At 41.3% G+C, this 18,251-nt stretch overlaps 2 protein-coding genes and 1 non-coding gene across 4 annotated transcripts in view; 2 read left to right on the top strand and 1 right to left on the bottom strand.

The window, feature by feature from the left end:
* The first annotated feature begins 3,571 nt into the window (after positions 1 to 3,571).
* Positions 3,572 to 8,150, top strand: RPL32 (ribosomal protein L32). 2 transcript variants are annotated; one of them, XM_054033420.1, is made up of 4 exons: positions 3,572 to 3,679; positions 5,048 to 5,148; positions 5,448 to 5,629; positions 7,964 to 8,150. In XM_054033420.1, exons 2-4 carry the CDS (start codon positions 5,053 to 5,055, stop codon positions 8,091 to 8,093), a joined length of 408 nt encoding a protein of 135 aa, XP_053889395.1. In that variant the 5' UTR covers positions 3,572 to 3,679; positions 5,048 to 5,052; the 3' UTR covers positions 8,094 to 8,150. The 2 variants fall into 2 exon arrangements, with proteins under 2 accessions (XP_053889395.1, XP_053889396.1); XM_054033421.1 differs by lacking the exon at positions 3,572 to 3,679 and adding an exon at positions 4,349 to 4,458.
* On the top strand, positions 4,842 to 4,981 carry LOC128841377 (small nucleolar RNA SNORA7). Its single transcript, XR_008445818.1, has one exon. It is a non-coding gene; the product is annotated as a small nucleolar RNA SNORA7 (small nucleolar RNA).
* Positions 8,151 to 9,290: 1,140 nt separating the features above from the next.
* LOC128840001 (cullin-associated NEDD8-dissociated protein 1-like) overlaps positions 9,291 to 18,251 on the bottom strand; it is a 32,813-nt gene continuing 23,852 nt past the window's right edge. Inside the window, exons 11-15 of the mRNA XM_054033419.1 lie at positions 16,437 to 16,532; positions 15,516 to 15,685; positions 15,118 to 15,282; positions 12,213 to 12,320; positions 9,291 to 10,857 (exon numbers count right to left, since the gene is read on the bottom strand). Of these exons, the coding sequence (XP_053889394.1) occupies positions 10,630 to 10,857; positions 12,213 to 12,320; positions 15,118 to 15,282; positions 15,516 to 15,685; positions 16,437 to 16,532 (767 nt within the window). The 3' untranslated portion in view covers positions 9,291 to 10,629. The remainder of the gene's footprint in view (positions 10,858 to 12,212; positions 12,321 to 15,117; positions 15,283 to 15,515; positions 15,686 to 16,436; positions 16,533 to 18,251) is intronic.

Genomic DNA, 18,251 nt, shown 5'->3' with positions numbered 1-18,251 from the left:
TTCATACTATACGGAATGCATGTTTTAGCTATTCATTTTGAACTGTATTCTCTTTCTTCAAAACACAGCACAGGTAGCAATCAAATGGAATTTATGGAGATCTCTCAGTAACATGGATTATGGTTCTTTAGCTATGCTGTATACAATTGAACCAGACAGTTCCAGGCATAAAGATCTTTCCTTGAAAATATTTATGAACAGGCTAGTTAGAAAATAGAAAAGCTTTAGAACACTGAATGTTATGCACCTCACAGTACTGTGAATAGCTGGTGCCAATCAGAAAAGTGTAGTTACAAAAATGTCTCAAAAAATAAAAATCAAGTTTGTTTTTTACATTAAGTTGTGGCTTTATTCATAAAAATACAATGTACACGATGGGTTTATTTACTTATTTTTTAAAGATCTGCTCTAGGAATTATCTTGGGGAAGTTCACTGGCCTGTGCTGTGTAAGAGGTCAGAGTAGATGATCACAATGGCCCCTTCTGGCCTTTGAACATATGAAACAATAAATGGGTTTATTCAAACTGTTAAATCACTAGTCACATTGGAAACTTTCAGAGTTCACAATTCTAACGGTGATGTCTGCTCAGCAGGTTGAATGCACCTACTTCATTGCTGAGCGACCCAAGTGAAATTCAAGAGAATGTGCCAGCATGTGATAATACTGATCAGGCTTGAGTGGAACATTAACTGATGATCAACAGCATCACTGGGGAGATGTGGGACCAGGAGCAAATGACCAGCAGTGTGCTGCCATTTTAACAGAAAATTACAAAGTATAACATCCCAAGAGATCCTAGAGTGCTTTGCAGACATCATCTGCTACTATTGAAATACACCTTAAAGCGGGTTGGTGTGGTAGTCTTTACAAGTTCTCCGTCTGTGCTCCTCTAATAACCCCTGCTCCACACAGAGCTTAAAGCCATAATTAGGGCCCCCTTTATGCAGATACTTAATTTTAAGCACACGAGTAGTCCTATTAACTTCCAGAGTCTACTCAGGAGTTTAAAGTTAAAACAGTTACATAGGTACTTGCAAGACTGGATTCTAGAACTAGGATATCCCTACAGGAGAGGATAGAGATAGGATCTTACAAAAATATGATAGGATCCTCAAACAAGCTTAGCAAGGGTATAAATGGGATTCTGAAGGAAAAGGTATAAACAGATAAAATATGTTCCCAAAGACTTGATATATCATTGAAAGCTTTAAAAACATTCTAGTCCCAAGGTTCTCTAAAAGTACATCCACTCAACAGAGCCCCACTTGAGTCCCTGCTTAGAATCCATTGACTCATTTCATTTTATGGTTCAGCCCTATTGGGGTAGGTACCTGGATCTCCCAGGTGCATCCTATAAGAGAGGCAGCAAACAACCTCATATAGCCATGTGGACTTAATCCCAGTCATATAAGGTAACCTCACCCTAAAGTAAAATTATTAGAAAAATACCAATTTATTCCTTTGCTGGTATCCTATAGTGACTGTCAAATTCTCCCAAGCCTACTTCTAAGCAGGGAACTAAGGGATACATTTCAAGAACTAGAATTGCAAGGGCAATGCAGGGACACAGAATGCAGTTACTGTACCTAGATTTGGTTAAATCCTCAGGGCAAAGAGCTAGTCTCGTGATAAGTGCCAGGTCTTTTCTAATTACCAGGGCAGCCAAAACTTCCCAGATTAGTTTTACATCCTGTCCAAAAATATCACTAATTACATGAGCCAACTGGATCCAGTTGCAGGAGGACTGAAACTAGGGTTACCATTCGTCCGCATTTACCCGGACATGTCCTCCTTTTTGTGTTAAAAATAGCGTCCGGGGGGGAATTTGTAAATCACTCAAAATGTCCGGGATTTCCCCCCCATGCAGAGCGAGGCACAGCTGGGAAGGCTGCAGGAAATTCAGCCGCTCGCATGGGGCTCTGGCAGCCAGAGCCCTTCCCCTGCAGCTTGCCAGACTGGACTCTGGAGCAGCTGTAGAGCTCCTCTTCCCCGCCCCTCCCTCCCCTGCATTCTGAGCCAGCCGGCCTGCTGAGCCGTTTGCTCCTCCTCCCCTGTAGCCCAGTGCCCCGCTCCGGCAGCACTGTGTGGGGGCAGGGACCGGGTTGTGTGTTGTGCTGGGGAGCGCAGCCACGTGTCCGGCTCTGCACAGAGCCCAACACCATGTTCTGAGCGGCAGGGTAAGGGGGCCAGGGGGCAGGAGAAGGGGCAGGGAAGGTTCTGGAGGGGGCAGTCAAGAGACGGGGGGGGGGCTTTTTGGGGTGTGTGTGGAGAAGGTTTTTGGCAGTCAGGGTACAGGTAGGGTCCTGGGGGGCAGTTGGGGGAGGGTCTTAGGAGGGGGCAGTTAGGGGACAAGTAACAGGGAGGCTTAGGTAGGGGGTGGGGTTCTGGAGGGCAGTTAGGAGGAGGGGTCCCAGGAGGGGGCAGTCAGGGGACAAGGAGCGGGGTGGGGGGTTGGGAGTTCTGGGTGGGAGCTGTCAGGGGGCAGGAGTGGGGAGAGGGATCGGAGCAGTCAGGGGACAGGGAGCAGAGGGGTTTAGATGGGTTGGGAGTTCTGGGGGGGGCTGTCAGGGGGCAGGAGTGGGGAGAGGGATCGGAGCAGTCAGGGGACAGGGAGCAGAGGGGTTTAGATGGGTTGGGAGTTCTGGGGGGGGCTGTCAGGGGCTGGGGAGTGGTTGGATGGGGCATGGGAGTCCCAGGGGTCTGTCTGGGGGTGGGGATAAGGGTTGGGGCAGTCAGGGGACAAGGAAGGGGGGGAGGATTGGGGGTTCTGAGGGGGGCGGGAAGTGGGAGGGGCAGGGGCGGGGCTAGGGCGGGGCTCCTCCCGTCCTCTTTTTTGCTTGCTGAAATATGGTAACCCTACTGAAACCTAAGTGAAACGCAGAAAATTAAACATTGCCTAAAAGATGAGCTTTGAGAAAAAACACCAACAGTTTGTGTCCTGTGATAAAAACAGCAAAAGTTGTCAACACTAGCAAGAAACAGACATTTAAGAAATATTTTATCTGGAAACGTCCCTAAAAATTAAGAAAAATCCTTAATATTAATAGAAAATACATTGTAAAGAGTTTATATACCGTAGGTATATTTATTAATATTACATTATTATAAAAATATTGATTTCGTAAAGCAACATTTTATGCAACCAACAATTAATATTTGAAGCTTTGTTACCTGACAATCTCCCGTGAAGACGCAGGAAAAAAAATGTCAATAAAATGAAAAAAATAAATAAATTAATACAGCCAAAAACGTAGTAATCTGCCCTTGGGTGCCATGTGGCATCAACACTGCAGTATCCGAAACCTGCCACTAGATGGCCCGCAGTTAGTGGTATCAGTACTGGCGGAAGTAGCTTCATTCTCGCTCCTCTGGCTGTTGCCTATGCCATTAACGGAAGTTGCTTGGAGACAGGTCCTGGCAGATTATAGTTGCTATTATTGTAGAAAAACTACGAGTCATTTTAACATCTGTTATTCTCTTAAATAAATACTCTCTGGTCTTCATCTAATCATCGTAGTTACTAGGGTTAGGAGGCTGGTTCAGAGTCCCCCTTTCTGGGTCCTGATCAGAGATCTGGCCTGCCAGGACCTTCAGGCGTTACCTCATCAGCCCGCGCGCTCGCCCGTTCTCTCTCTTTCAGCGGCGCTGCCTGTCAGGGTGGCCGCCATTAGGAACTGGTAAGTGCCGCGCCGGGATCTGTCGCCATCGGTGCCCGGGGACCCGCTAGCCCGGCCCTACCGGCTCCCAAGGCCCGTTGGCGGCTCCCTCCTTCAGCGCTCCGGGGTATTTCCCGGCGGGGGGGTTATTGTGGCGGCGGAGCCCAGGCCGCGGAGCCGGGGGGTTGCCTGGCGGCCGAGCCGGATTCGGGAGCGGGATGCAGGGAAGGGGGGTTAGGCGAGCTCGGGGATGTGGTGGGCCGCTCCGGGAGGGGCGAGTTCTGGGCTCCCCGATTGAAGGGGTGGATTCATTCGCCGGCTCTGGGAAAGCAGGGGGCAGAGCAGGAGACCCCCTGGCCCCCAACGCTGGGTGACCGGAGCTTTCTCCCCCCCCAGCTCGGGCTGCCAGGGGAGGGGGGCGCGGATCCCGTCTCCGAATGCTGGGGCTGCAGCTGGGGGAAACGGGGCATCGTCCCCCACCCCTGCAGGGGCTCCAGTGTCGCCTCGGCTGTGCGCCTGGAAACCCAGTGGCAAGAGGCCTGCTTAGGGGGAGGAGGGGAGCGTGATCGGAGGAATCCTACTAGGATCCTCCAAAATGCCCTCCTCCTACTGAGTGGTAATTTACTCACACGAGTGATCACGCGGACGTCGCTATCTAATCTCTTTATACTACTGTGCTGAACATCCTAGTATCTGAGCATCGTTCACCTCTAGTCAACCAAGATCGCACTGGAAATCCCAATTTAAAGTGGTTGCATAAGCCACTGTGTTGGCCAGTGGAAGTGGGAGCCTTGCTGTAGGTAAGGGAAAGGTTAATGCTAGAGGGAGTTATTGCATTGCACAGGGGAAACCAAAACGTTCTTTAATGGACACATAACTCAAACTGAAATAGCATCTGCTGAGGCGATACTGGAGATCTAGCTGGTATGGGGGGTGGGGGGCAAGATTATATTTACTTTTCTAGTTTCTATGGAATGGAAACTAGTACATGTTGCAAGGATGGCTTTTTAGACTCAGCTGTTTGGGCACAAACTGGAAGGAGTCTATCAACAGCCACAGAACTGGGAGGATGGGTGGGATCATTTGGGAATTAAACTTCTAAAAACGTCTTGTGCAAGTTCTATGATACAACTTGCAAAGACATTTTATTCCCAAATAACTTTGACTCGTGTGGGCAAAATGGGACCTCCCCAGGACCGCATCTGGAGAGCTTACAGTACTCTTCCAGCTTCGGAAGCAGGAGGGAGAACTACTGCAGAGGAATACCCATTCCATTACTAGCTTTGGAAGTGGTTAGTTAATGGAAGGCAATCTGCTACAGGTTTGAGTGAGATGACTTATTGCCATCTTGTTCTGTGGTCTTTCTTATCCGTGTTTTATCTATCATAGACACCATGCCTGCCCTCAGACCCCTGGTGAAACCTAAGATCGTCAAGAAGAGAACCAAGAAGTTCATCCGCCATCAATCAGATCGCTATGTCAAGATCAAGGTACGCATCCCACTGGAGAAAAAAAAAATTGGAAAAGTGTCTAAATCTTAAAGCCTCAGAAGTGACTATATTTAGTTGCTACGATGAGGTCAAACATAAAAAGTACCTTTAATTATCGAGAATCAGAAATGTGGATTTTCTGTAATAACACCATGGTAGAGGTTCCTTGCAGATGTGCTTGTAATGTTGTAGGATGTGAGAAATGTTTGTTTGAAAAAGATCACGTCCACCCTGAATCTTTGGATTTATTCTTCACGATTGTGCAATTGTATTCTTAAAATTTCCTTGCATTTCTGTAGCGCAACTGGCGTAAACCAAGAGGTATCGATAACAGAGCTCGCAGGAGGTTCAAGGGCCAAATCTTGATGCCCAACATTGGTTATGGTAGCAATAGAAAGACGAAACACATGCTGCCCACAGGATTCAAAAAGTTTCTGGTCCACAATGTCAAAGAACTTGAGGTGCTGCTGATGAGTAACAAGTAAGTTGGGAAAGATCTCTTTAAAACTCATTCAAAATGTCTTAAACTAACCCTGGTATTCTGTGATGCAGGTTTACACTTCAGTTCTGATGTGATTTTGTGATCAAAATCAAGGTTCTCGGGGGGGTGGGATGGGGGGCAGGAGTGCAGGGGAAGTTTCCAGGGGAGGGAGAGATCCAGTGAAATGGTTAGAATCTGCTAGATTTTAAGCCCAAGATGCTCTGTTCTTTTTCTCCTGCCTTTGCCTGTCGCTGGAGCTGCTCCCTCTTCTTGCCCATCTATACCATGCTTTGTGCCCAGGAAGTACCATGCCATTATTCAGGGCCTTAGCTCATTGGGGCCTCAGTCATGTTTCTAGGCCTTTGGACACTACTGACATGCATTAGAGGATGAACATGCAGTCCTGCTTGTTAAAGTAGTCAACTTCTTGACATCTCTTAAGTGGAACCTTCCTGGAGCAGAATATGGGAGGGGATGAACTGAAACTAGCCCTAGCCTGCAACTGCTCTAGCCACCCTTGTACAGCATTCCTATCCCTCTGCAATATCAACTTGCTGACCAGCCTGTACCCTCCAACTCAAAACCAAGCCATGGTTTCTTGCTGTTCCTGTAATACCATGTTTTTTTAGGAACAATAAAAGACTGTGAGATGTGACCATAAAGGGTTTTGGGAATTGAGGTAAAAAAACAAGGTTGTATTTGAGTTTTGGGGTCCAAGGTGGAGAGAGCTTAAGAACACCTGGCTTAAAAGAACAGAATTAGCCATTCTATTTAAGTACAGTGCATTGTCCTGTTCAGCCTTTATGATCAGATCATTTTATGATCAAACATTCAAAGGGTAGAAATAATTTTGAACTTTGATTAAACAAACCCTAAACTTTGCTTTGTATAGGTTTTTGTAGATCTTATTCTTGTGATACAGGCTTCCTGAGTAACTACATTATAGAACCATAAAAATGTATGGCGCAAGGGCCCTGGAGAAGTCATGTCATGTAGTCCTCCTTAACTCTAATGTTGAGCAGGACCAAGTATAACTAGGCCTTTCCTGACTGGTTTGTGTAATCTGTTCTTTAAAACCTCCACTGATGGGGATTCCACAACCTCTCTTTAACTTAAGTATCATGATTGATCTTAATATCACACTAAATTCAGGGTCTGATTTGACAATGTGCTGAATACCTCCATGTCTACAAACTGCTGCAGCAGCATCCTAGAAAATAGTACTAGGCAGATGGATTTGCTTTCATCAACTTGACATTTAGGTGCTATAAGGACAAGGTGGAAACCCAGTAATGATTTAGGAATAATGTGTTTTAAGACTGCATTTTTCTTAATACCGTATTTGCTAAATTGTACAAGCAAAAGTTCATAGTCATATGTAGTAACTAATAGAGGCTTTATAAAATGACACTTAATTCTTTAAACAGTAACCTTTTATTCTTGTAAATGCATCTGATGACTTGTGTATTGCAGGAAACATATTTGGTCCCTGTTATATTTTGAATTGCATTTTCTAACTACGTGTTACGTTTTGCTGTAACTAAACTGAGCCCCACAAGGAAACTATCAGTGGTAGGGCTTGAGTCACTACTGACATGAGTGGATGCAACCTGGCTGTTTTCATTGGATCTGCGCTGCCTTATTCCAGCAGTAACTCAATCCGCGGATGTTAGAAATAATGCAGAGAAGTGGGGTCAGGAGAGGAAAATGCAGTTGGCATTTGAAGAAGAGAATAGTAGACAGTTCAGTAGCAGGGTAGGGGAGTGTGTTGCTACTTGGGAGCAGGAAGCCGGTACTAATATTTTGTGATTTGACACACTGTCCTACTGCAAGAGTTAATCTTCTACAGCAGTGGGCAGATGAGACATGGAGAAAGGACATGAAGTGCAAGTGGAATATTTGGGCTGTTTAAACTTTTTTGTAGATTTTGCTAAAATACCAGATTAAAACCTACTCATCTTTCAACTAACATGGTGTGTTCAGAATTTAGATTTAATGTTTCCATTCAAACTTAAGCCTATTTAGTCCTAGTTATAAATAGTCCAGAAGAGTGTTGCAGAGGAGTAACTGCTTACATTCTGAATTCTCATCAGACACCAGCTAATACTATATTTGATTCTTCAAATATTTATTTTAACTTTCTTTCAAAAATACTTCATTAGAGCTGCTTGCTTGTTCTTTCCCTACACAATGCATGCACGCTTAGCTCAATATTTCCATTCCTGTGCTGCTTAAAAGGGGGAGACTTTTCCCCCCCCTAGGCTGTGAATTGAATACTGGCCTGCCTTATGCTGCTGAAATACTGATTCTTTATCCATATTAATATTTTAATAGGTCTTATTGTGCAGAGATTGCTCACAACGTTTCCTCCAAGAACCGCAAGGTAATCGTGGAACGAGCAGCTCAGCTTGCGATCAAGATCACCAATCCAAATGCCAGACTGCGCAGTGAGGAAAACGAATAAATGGTCGTCTCCTCTGTGTAACTGTAATTAATAAAATACAAAAAAGCCACAATGTGATGGTACGTGTTGAATGGTTGTATTAAGTCTTCATCAGACCAGACCTCAATGAAGATTTCATCTCCCTATGAAATATTAGTGAAAAAGTGAGACTAAAAGCAGACTGAGTGCCTCAGTTTTCCTTCTGTGCTGTTCTTAAAGGTGGAGGGAAGGAACTGCACTATTGCAATGGTGTGAAATTGCACTGGTACTGAATTAGCTTTCATTTTCCTACTGTAAGTCTTAAGGTCCTTATTTCATGCATAAGTGTAGAAAGCTTATTGAATTCAAAAGGAGGCCTCTAATGGGGCTACTACAGTGAATGCTGTTACACTTTGTCTAGAGCATTTCTAAGCTGCCTGTTCACTTCCTGTTCCAGTGTGGGGGAACTATATATAGCATGTTTGAATTTAAAGACTCACCATAGGAAGCTGAAAGGGGAATGGGAGTACAGCACCCCTTGAATTGCTCCACTGCTACTTCTGTTAAGGAACACTAATCTTCTAGGAAGTATAGTAGTACACCATGCTGTATGGTTAAGACTAGTATAAATCTTCCTGATGAGGACATTTGCCCACTATTTTAGCAAGTTCTTGTAGTTAAGTGTGGGGGGTGTGTGTGTGGTGAGTGGTTGTTTGTTTGTTTTTTGTTTTTTAATTCAGTGGTGCTGCAACTCAATACTGTGTAGAGATGACTTGCATTAGTTAACAGGTACTATTCTCTGGTAGCAAGTAACTGAGGGGTAGCCGTGTTAGTCTGAATCTGTAAAAAGCACCAGAGGGTCCTGTGGCACCTTTAAGACTAACAGAAGTATTGGGAGCAAAGCTTATGCTCCCAATACTTCTGTTAGTCTTAAAGGTGCCACAGGACCCTCTGGTGCTTATTCTCTGGTAGTAGTTAATACCTAATGCTTTAGATAAAGGAAAGATTCTGTGCTATAACTATGGAATTGGAAACCTGCACCTTGCAGTGTTGGAGCATAGCATATGGAATGCAATAGTGGGAGAATTAATAGAAAAAGAATAAAAAAATGTAATGGTCTTCTGAAACGTCACGAGTATATCTCCCTAAAGTAGTTTAAGGGACGGACTAGGAGCAGCATAGCTGAAATGGTGTGGTTAACCAAATGTGTTTTACTTCTATTAAATATTGGAGCAGATACAGCTTCAAAAATACATCTTTATTTTCCTAAGATGCCACTCATACCAAATGGAAAGGTCTCACACTTTGCACTATAAATAGGACCGTTAAAATGTTTCACACTAACCACTCAGTCAAAAACAGGAAACAACCTGAAATGAAAGCTTACAGACATGGATTTGTAATAAGTGTTATGGCTTCATTCTCTGGTTTACCATTATTCCATCTGTCATTCTTGTTACAGAATTTTCCCTGTGGAGGGCAGGATTTGAGCAAGACAACTATTGACAAGTTCTTGCATGGTGTGCAAAAGAGCTAATTTACATTCATGCAACTTAGTAGTTGCCTTATACTATTTTACTAGATATTTGATATCCGAATACTGAAGGCAGGTCTCTTCTACAGCTGTATTTCTTTAGTTCTAATGACTACAGTTTGGAATACATCAATGCTTTGGTGTCTGACAGTCACAACCAAGAGTCTATAGTTACCCAGTGGAACACTGCTGGCAACTTAATACAGGAAAAGACTGCTGCATATATAAAAAGATTAAAGAAATACTTTTTGGGAAAGATTAAAATCATAATTTAAAACAGATGCCATTCTATTGGGGAAGACACTTGATTTTAGTTACTTTGTACGGTCAAACTTCTTGAGAATGAAATATCAAGTGAGCTTTGCCTTTTGCTGCTATAAAAATTATTAGAATATCAATAAAATTGTGAATTTAGCTACACTGAAAACCAGTAGAGCTTGAAAGAAATTCTGCTCAAGTGTAGTTTATAGTAAACATCTTAGTGTGGGGTGTCTTAATTTTGAAGACGGCTGTGGTACTGCCACTTGTTCTGAGTTTCAGGACATTTGCTCTTAATTTTAGTGTAGTCTAGTGAAAAGGATAGAAAGACCTTCTGCAGACAAGTTATTTTGGATAGAAATGCATGTGTAATGGCAAAAATGAAAACTGAGTTGCCTTTAAACTACTGTCCTTATTCAAAATGGCAGTGCAAGAAATGCTACAAAGGTGGGAACTTCCAAGAGACAGTTTCTATTTTTCAGTATTGAATTGTAATAGTAAATTCAGATGGCCTCACTTAAGCCCTTTAATAACATGCTGAATAATTTAATATACTTGTTTTTCACTCCCTCTGCAGCACACAGCCCTTTTAACCTTAGTCTTATTGCCAACTTATTTAATCAGAAGTCTGACTCACATAGCTGAACTAGCAGTCATTTTCTTAAACAGCAAACTTTTTTTAAGCTGAGGCTAGCTTTGAGACAGTCTTCTACCTGCCTATGCAGCATCTATTTCACTTACATGTTGTGGGGGGAGGAGGGTAATGGGGGAAGGATAGAGAGGACTTTAATTCATGTCCATTGATTCTGTGGTAGGTAATGAAGCTGAATCCTTCTGAATGCTTTCATAGAGTGAAGCCATTTCGGGATTGGCTCTGATTTGAGAAGAAAATTCAGCCATCACTGGACTTTTCTCTACTTCAGGGATGGTTAGTAGAGCAGCTACCGCCCTCATTGCTGACCGTTTCAGTTCATCCTGCTTTTCAAATTCCTGTTTCACTGAACCAGCTTTTACCTAAAAAATGTAAAACACCGCCCTTAAATGGGATCTGGAAAAGGATGAACATATGCACAGTCGAAGTGGGAGGGAGTCAGAGAGGTGGGATGGTGATTTTTGCTTTTTTTCCAAAAGCAATCCCCATGGACTTAACTGATTCAGAGAGAGCAGAATTAAACGGACACTGAGCATTGTTGAAAATGCCCACCGTAGTCGTACTTCATCATTAAGATGATTATGAACAAGCTAAATTATGTACATGTATTCACAAAAGGCTATTTCTGCCTGGATACCTACACCCATCTCCATTAGCAAGTGCTACATAGATACATCAGTTTAAGTTACACATCTAAAATAATAAATTCTAGGGTACAGTACAATACACCTGACCAAACTAATCAACAAAACTAAATTTCCTATTGGCAGCCAAGGTGACTAGGTATTCATGACCTCAATTATAATTGCTCCACCTATATGTGAAGTTAATACTATTACATGACATCTAGCAGCTGTGGTTACTTTTTCACTGCTTGGTTTTAATGTCTCTTCACCACAAAGTCTATAATTAGGTTAAAATGGCAACTAAACATCACCCTGCTATATGCACGCTGAATACTTTCCTGAAAATAAATTTGCTTTTGTATTAGTTTTTTTTTTTTTACACCTGCAAAGCCAACACAGCTATGGGAGAGGGAGCTGGATTCTATTGTGGCTTGCACATCAACAGAGCTGTTTTAGTTCCTAGTGTAGAAAATATGTCACTGGTTGGAACATGCACGGTGACTTTGCAGGGATGGCAGTTTGAAAACCCATCCTTTTATTTAGTAATTGAGCAAGTCTGATATAGAAATATTTCAAAGCCCATAAACATGGAACATCACAACATTTTTATAGTCATTTTTTCAGAGCAGAACCACAATTAAAGTCTCAAAACTCAAATGATCTTGAGTGCTATTTACTGCAAGTATGGAAATAAGCAAACTATGCTTTAAGTAGGTTGAGTTTAACCTCAAGACCACAGTACCATTTATTACTTTAAATATTTTTTGCAAAGGTCTAGTTTTTAAGAACTTGACAAAAATTCCATTCCATAACAAATATTTTAGATATTGTAGGCCTCAAATTGGCTCATTTTCAGCAAGTTCTGACAAATGGTCTAAGGCCCCATACCTTTCAGAAACATTTAATTTTTGTTTTATTACAAATGTGAAATTCTTGCTTTTACCAGGGATTAAGACCCAGACTGCAGTACCAAAGCAGTGGTGCTTGCAGACTTTCCGGATCTTGGAAAATCTCTATTGCACACAGAAGCATAGTACTGACTTTTTTTCCAAAATCGCAGACACTCAACTGAAGCTTTCATTTAATCTTACCTTAGTAGAGCAGGTTGCCCGCAGGGGTTCAATCAATCGCTCTAGCCTTTGTAGAACTGCATTAGGACACAGTGTGGAGAGTCGAGCCAGCATGATGAAAGTCAACATCTAGAGGATTTTTTTTAAAAGACTGATTTAAAATACTCTCAGATCCCCCTCGAACCCAGAACCCTTCTATCAAGTCCCCATGCACTCTATTGCAACAATTTCAGACAAATCACTGCCTCACATTGCATTGTTCTCTGTCGGATGGTTTTCTTTGCACTCATAAAGAGTATGTCTTTTAGTCAAAAGAAAGGTTTAGATTCTAGAAAATAAGCATACATCAAATTCCAAAGCATTACAGAATACACAGGACCCTTCTGAGTATTTAAAAACAGAGGCCAAATCCTGCAGCCCTTAAGCCTTCTCTCATGCAAAATCTTTTGACGTCAGTGGGTGTTTTGCCCCACTGAGTACTACAGGATCTGGCCCTCAGCAGAAGTCAAATTTGAAGGGGGCCAGAGGGAAAAGATAGTACTCTTACAAGCTTTTCCTGTAAGAGATGCCAGTGATAGTAAATTGAGTGTAGACCAACCCTAAAAGAATAATAGAAGGATTGAAAACTTCAGAAGTTCATATAGTAAAACTAATGTGGACAGAGCTGAACCAATACACAAGTATTTACATAAGCATAGCTTATTTCTAAAAAGCTGTACCAGTATGAACAATTTATTCTAGTGCAATTGCATCCACACAAAATTCAAAGATTTCAAAGCCAGAAGGGACCACTGTGATCATCTACTCCGACCTCCTATATAGCCTAGGCCACGGAACTTCCCCAGAATAATTCCTAACATGTCTCTTTTAGACAAAAACATACAATTCTGATTTAAAATGGTCAGTGAGAGAATCCACCATAACCCTTGGTAAACTGTTCCAATAGTTACTCTCATTGTTAAAAATGTATGCCTTATTTTCAGTCTGAATTTGACTAGCTTCAACTTTCAGCCACTGGATCTCATGATACCTTTCGCTTGTAGATCGAAGAGCCCATTATCAAATATTTGTTCCCCATGTAGGTACTTATAGACTGTAATCAAGTCACCCATTAACCCTCTCTTTGTTAAACTAAATAGATTGAACTCCTTGAGTCTGTATCACTATAGGCAGATTTTCTAATCTTTTAATCATTCTCATGGCTCTTCTCTAAATATAAATAAATAACCCAGGGTTCTCTGAACCCTGTCCAATTTTTCAGCATCCTTCTTGAATCGTGGGCACCAAAACAGAACATGGTATTTCAGCAGCGGGTCACACCGGTGACAAATACAGAGATAAAACAACCTCTCTACTCCTACTCAAGATTCCTGTTTATGTATCCAAGGGTCACATTAGCTCTTTTAGCAACAGCTTCACACTGGCAGCTCATGTTCAGCTGATTATCCACCACGACCTCCAAATTTTTTACAGAGTCACTGTTCCCAGGATAGGGTCTCCCGCCCTATAAGTAAGGCCCATATTCTTTGTTCCTAGGTGTATACATTTACATGTAACTGTTTTAAAACACATGTTGTTTACTTGTGTCTAGTTTAACAAGCAACCAAGATCACTCTGAATCAGTGACCAATCCTCTTCATTATTTACTGCTCCCCCGAATGTCATCTGCAAACTTCATCAGTGATGATTTTATGCTTTCTCTCAGGTCACTGATAAAAGTGTTACACAGAGTAGGGCCAAGAACAGACACCTCTGGAACCTCCTACTGGAAACACACCCACTCGCCGATTCCGTTTACAGTAATATTTTGAGACCTATCAGTTAGCCAGCTTTTAGTCCATTTAACATGAGCCATTGTTAATTTTATATCGTTACAGTTTTTTAATCAAAATGTAATGCAGTACCAAGTCGAATGCCTTACAAATGCTAATTACCTTTATCAACTAAACTTGTAATCTCACTTAAAAAAAAATAAGGTATCAAGTTAGTTTGACAAGTTCTATTTTCCAGTAATTCATGTTGATTGACATTACATTTTATTACTTTCCTTTAATACTTTATTGAGTTCTATATCAGTTGCTCCATTATCTTGCCCAGGATCGATGTCCAAGGCTTATTGAAAATCAACATTACCATCCAGTGAGCTCCACAGCCAGCTCTTTAAAACTCTTGCATACAAGTTATCTGGGCCTGCAGATTTCAAAATGTCTGACTTAAGAAGCTGCTGTTTAACATCCTCCAGCGATACTAGAGGAAGGGAAAGAGTGTCACCATCATCATATGATGAGGCAATCTGTTTTTTTCCTCAGATACAGAACAGAAATATTTAACGCTTCTGCCTTTTCTGCATTATTATTAACTATCATTTCCATCTAGTAATGGACCAGTACTATTGTCAGAATTATTTTTGTTCCTCATATACTTAAAATACGCTCTCTTACTGTCCTTAACTCTGCTGGCAATAGATTTCTCCTGTCCCTTTGCTTCCCTTATACATTTTCTACAATTCCTAGCTTCTGATTTATATGCATTACTATCAAATTCCTTTTTCTTCCATTTCATAACTGCTTTCACTTCCCCTCTAAACCAGATCAGATTTTTAAACCAATATGGCCTTCTTCCTTGACTGTGGCATGTCGCAGTTTTCAGAGCCATTGTTTCAGGTTTTGCAAACTGATGCAGACATCAGTACATCAGTTGCATATGGGTTATGTTTTCAAGGCCAGCGCAGCAACTGTAACAGCTAGTAACCTTTTTTTAAAATAAGAGGAAGGCTAAATACTAGAGAACAAGAGCAGCATGAAAAGGGCGCCAGGCACTGAACCATCACACATCGGTGCAATCTGAGCCCTGGCCTTCAGTATAGTAAATAAGATCAAAACCAGTTACTTCCACTACTCTTGAACAGATAAGGAGAGGATGTTACCCTAATGTCATAATGATCCTTAAGTCCATCCTCCACGTGGTTCAAGTATTCATAGATGTCCAGTCGGTCAAGGCAGCTTTCCAACAGTGAGTACATGCATTCAAAGGCAGCTTTCCTCACATCAAGGCCATCATCCACTGTGTGCTTGAACGGTCCCATTTCTACCTTAAAAGGAAAGAATGATACACCTGATCACTATCAGTGAGGAAGGCTCCCTACTGCCACATCTGGGCTACCAACTTAATGCCTACTAGATGTTCTTCTCCCACCTACCTGAGCCCCAAGGGTTCCACCCAACTATTTGCTCATGAGAGCATCATAGCATATTCCTGTCAATTCCATGTTGACCAAGACATTGACATACAGAACTCATGAAGCAGCAGCACTAGTCTACGTACCTCCCGTATCAATTCCCTTCTGATCTTCGTTTCATTGTATAAGTGGGGTAGGACAGTGTTTAGCATGTCTCGGATTAAAGAAGGCTTATTGTGAGCAGCAGAATTAAACATGGCTAAAGCAACACGTCGAACATTCAAGTCAGGATCCTGAAGAGTCTTTAAGAAGTCACCTGCAGGACAATAACATAACATTTGTTTGACAGCATTAAATGCAATGTTTTAGTATTTCTTCAAGATTTATCTACTGCTGATCCTCAGAGTAACATATGATATTTGAAGGAGCCAGGATATGAAGAAATCTTATACACAATTATTAAAAATAATTCTAGAAGCAAAGCTTATACATAGTGATGCATTTAGATCTATTTTCCCTTCCTTTTTCTGGGATAGGATTTAAACTATTTGAGGCAACAGGCTACATCAGGGGTATAGAAATACCAACGTGATGCTAGCCACCAGTGACTTCATCTGAGAGTCCAAGTGGAAGCCTTAGTTTTTGTAGAGGAAGTTTCTTTTCGATGCTCAGCCTAGATGTCTCTGAAGCAGAGTTTTTGCAGTTTCTCTTTGATAGCTCTCAGATGCAGAGACATGGGTGTCCAACCTAAGAAATATTTTACAAGACACTTGTCTGTGAAGCCAGAATCACAGGGGTTTCATTCTCCACTAAATTCATGGTTTCCATTCATGAGTGACACACATACCTGAAGGAGGAAGACCAGAACATATACTAACACTCACTCTGCAACCGCAGCATGGGACTCTAGATCTTTTTCATCTACATTTCTCTGGGGTTAAATTAGTCTCAAATCAATTTGAAAAATATCTTACTTGCAATACAAATAGGGCAGTAGTAGGGCCATTGATAGTGTACCAGACCTCATGTGCAGAGCTCACAAGATTTCGATATGAATTGAAACTCACCTATGCAACCTTTAAGAAGTAAGTCAATAGGCTGTGGCTGATCTGAAATTGTGAATTTGATTGCAGTTACTACAGTACTTCGTGCATGCGGGGAACCTGCAACAAAGAGGGAACATAGAAAAATGTGTGTACATTTACACAGTATGCTCTTTACTAGGGCTGTCTATTAATCGCAGTTAACTCACGCGATTAACTCAAAACAATTAATCGCATTAAAAAAATTAGTCATGATTAATCGTAGTTTTAATCATACTGTTAAACAATAGAATACCAATTGAAATTATTAAATCTTTTTGGATGGTTTTCTACATTTTCAAATATATTGATTTCAATTACAATAGAACACAGAGTAGACAATGCTCACTTTATATTGTTATTTTTTATTACAAATATTTGCACTGTAAAAATGGCAAAGAAATTGTATTTTTTCAATTCACCTCAAACAAGTACTGTAGTGCAATCTCTTCATTGTGAAAGTGCAACTTACAAGTGTAGATTTTTTTGTTACATAACTGCACTCAAAAACAAAACAATGTAAAGCTTTAGAGCCTACAAGTCCACTCAGTCCTACTTCTTGTTCAGCCAGTCGCTAAAACAAACAAGTTTGTTTACATTTGCGGGCAATAATGCTGCCCTCTTCTTATTTACAATGTCACCTGAAAGTGAGAACAGGCGTTCGCATGACACTTTTATAACTGGCATGGCAAGGTATTTACATTGCCAGATATGCTAAACATTCATATGCCCCTTCATGCTTCGGCCGCCATTACAGAGGACATGCTTCCATGCTGATGATGCTCATTAAAAAAATAATTCATTAATTAAATTGTGACTGAACACCTTGGGGAAGAATTGTATGTCTCCTGCTCTGTTTTACCCGCATTCTGCCATATATTTCATGTTATAGCAGTCTCGGTGATGACCCAACATGTTGTTCGTTTTAAGAACACTTTCACTGCAGATTTGACAAAAACGCAAAGAAGGTACCAATGTGAGATTTCTAAAGATAGCTACAGCACTCGACCCAAGGTTTAAGAATCTGAAGTGCCTTCAGAGGAATGAGGTGTGGAGCATGCTTTCAGAAGCTTTAAAAGAGCAACATTCCGATGCGGAAACTACAGAACCCGAACCACCAAAAAAGAAAATCAAACTTCTGCTGGTGGCATCTGACTCAGATGATGAGAATGAACATGCGTCAGTCCGCACTGCTTTGGATGGTTATCTAGCAGAACCCATTATCAGCATGGAAGCATGTCCTCTGGAATGGTGATTGAAGCATGAAGGGACATATGAATCACATAAATATCTTGCAACGCCGGCTACAACAGTGCCATGCGAATGCCTGTTCTCTCTTTCAGGTGATATTATAAACAAGAAGCAGGCAGCATTATCTCCTGCAAATGTTAACAAACTTGTTTGGCTGAGCGATTGGCTGAACAAGAAGTAGTACTGAGTGAACTTGTTGGCTCTAAAGTTTTACATTTCATTCAAAAATAAAACAGGTTTTTTTTGTACATGATTCTTCATTTGTAAGTTCAACTTTCATGATAAAGCAATTGCACTACAGTACTTGTATTAGGTGAACTGAAAAATATTACAGTACTTCTGGTTTTTTTTACAATGCAAATATTTGAAATAAAAAATAAATATAAAGTGAGCACTGTACACTTTGTACTCTGTGTTGTAAGTGAAATCAATATATTTGAATATGTAGAAAATATCCAAAACTACTTAAATAAATGGTACTCTATTATTGTTTAATTGCACGATTAATTTTGTTAATCGCTTGACAGCCCTACTCTTTACATAGTTTGG

Source organism: Malaclemys terrapin, chromosome 7, assembly GCF_027887155.1.
Source record: "Malaclemys terrapin pileata isolate rMalTer1 chromosome 7, rMalTer1.hap1, whole genome shotgun sequence".
NCBI lineage: Eukaryota > Metazoa > Chordata > Testudines > Emydidae > Malaclemys > Malaclemys terrapin.
This window is presented reverse-complemented; position numbering and strand designations above follow the sequence as displayed.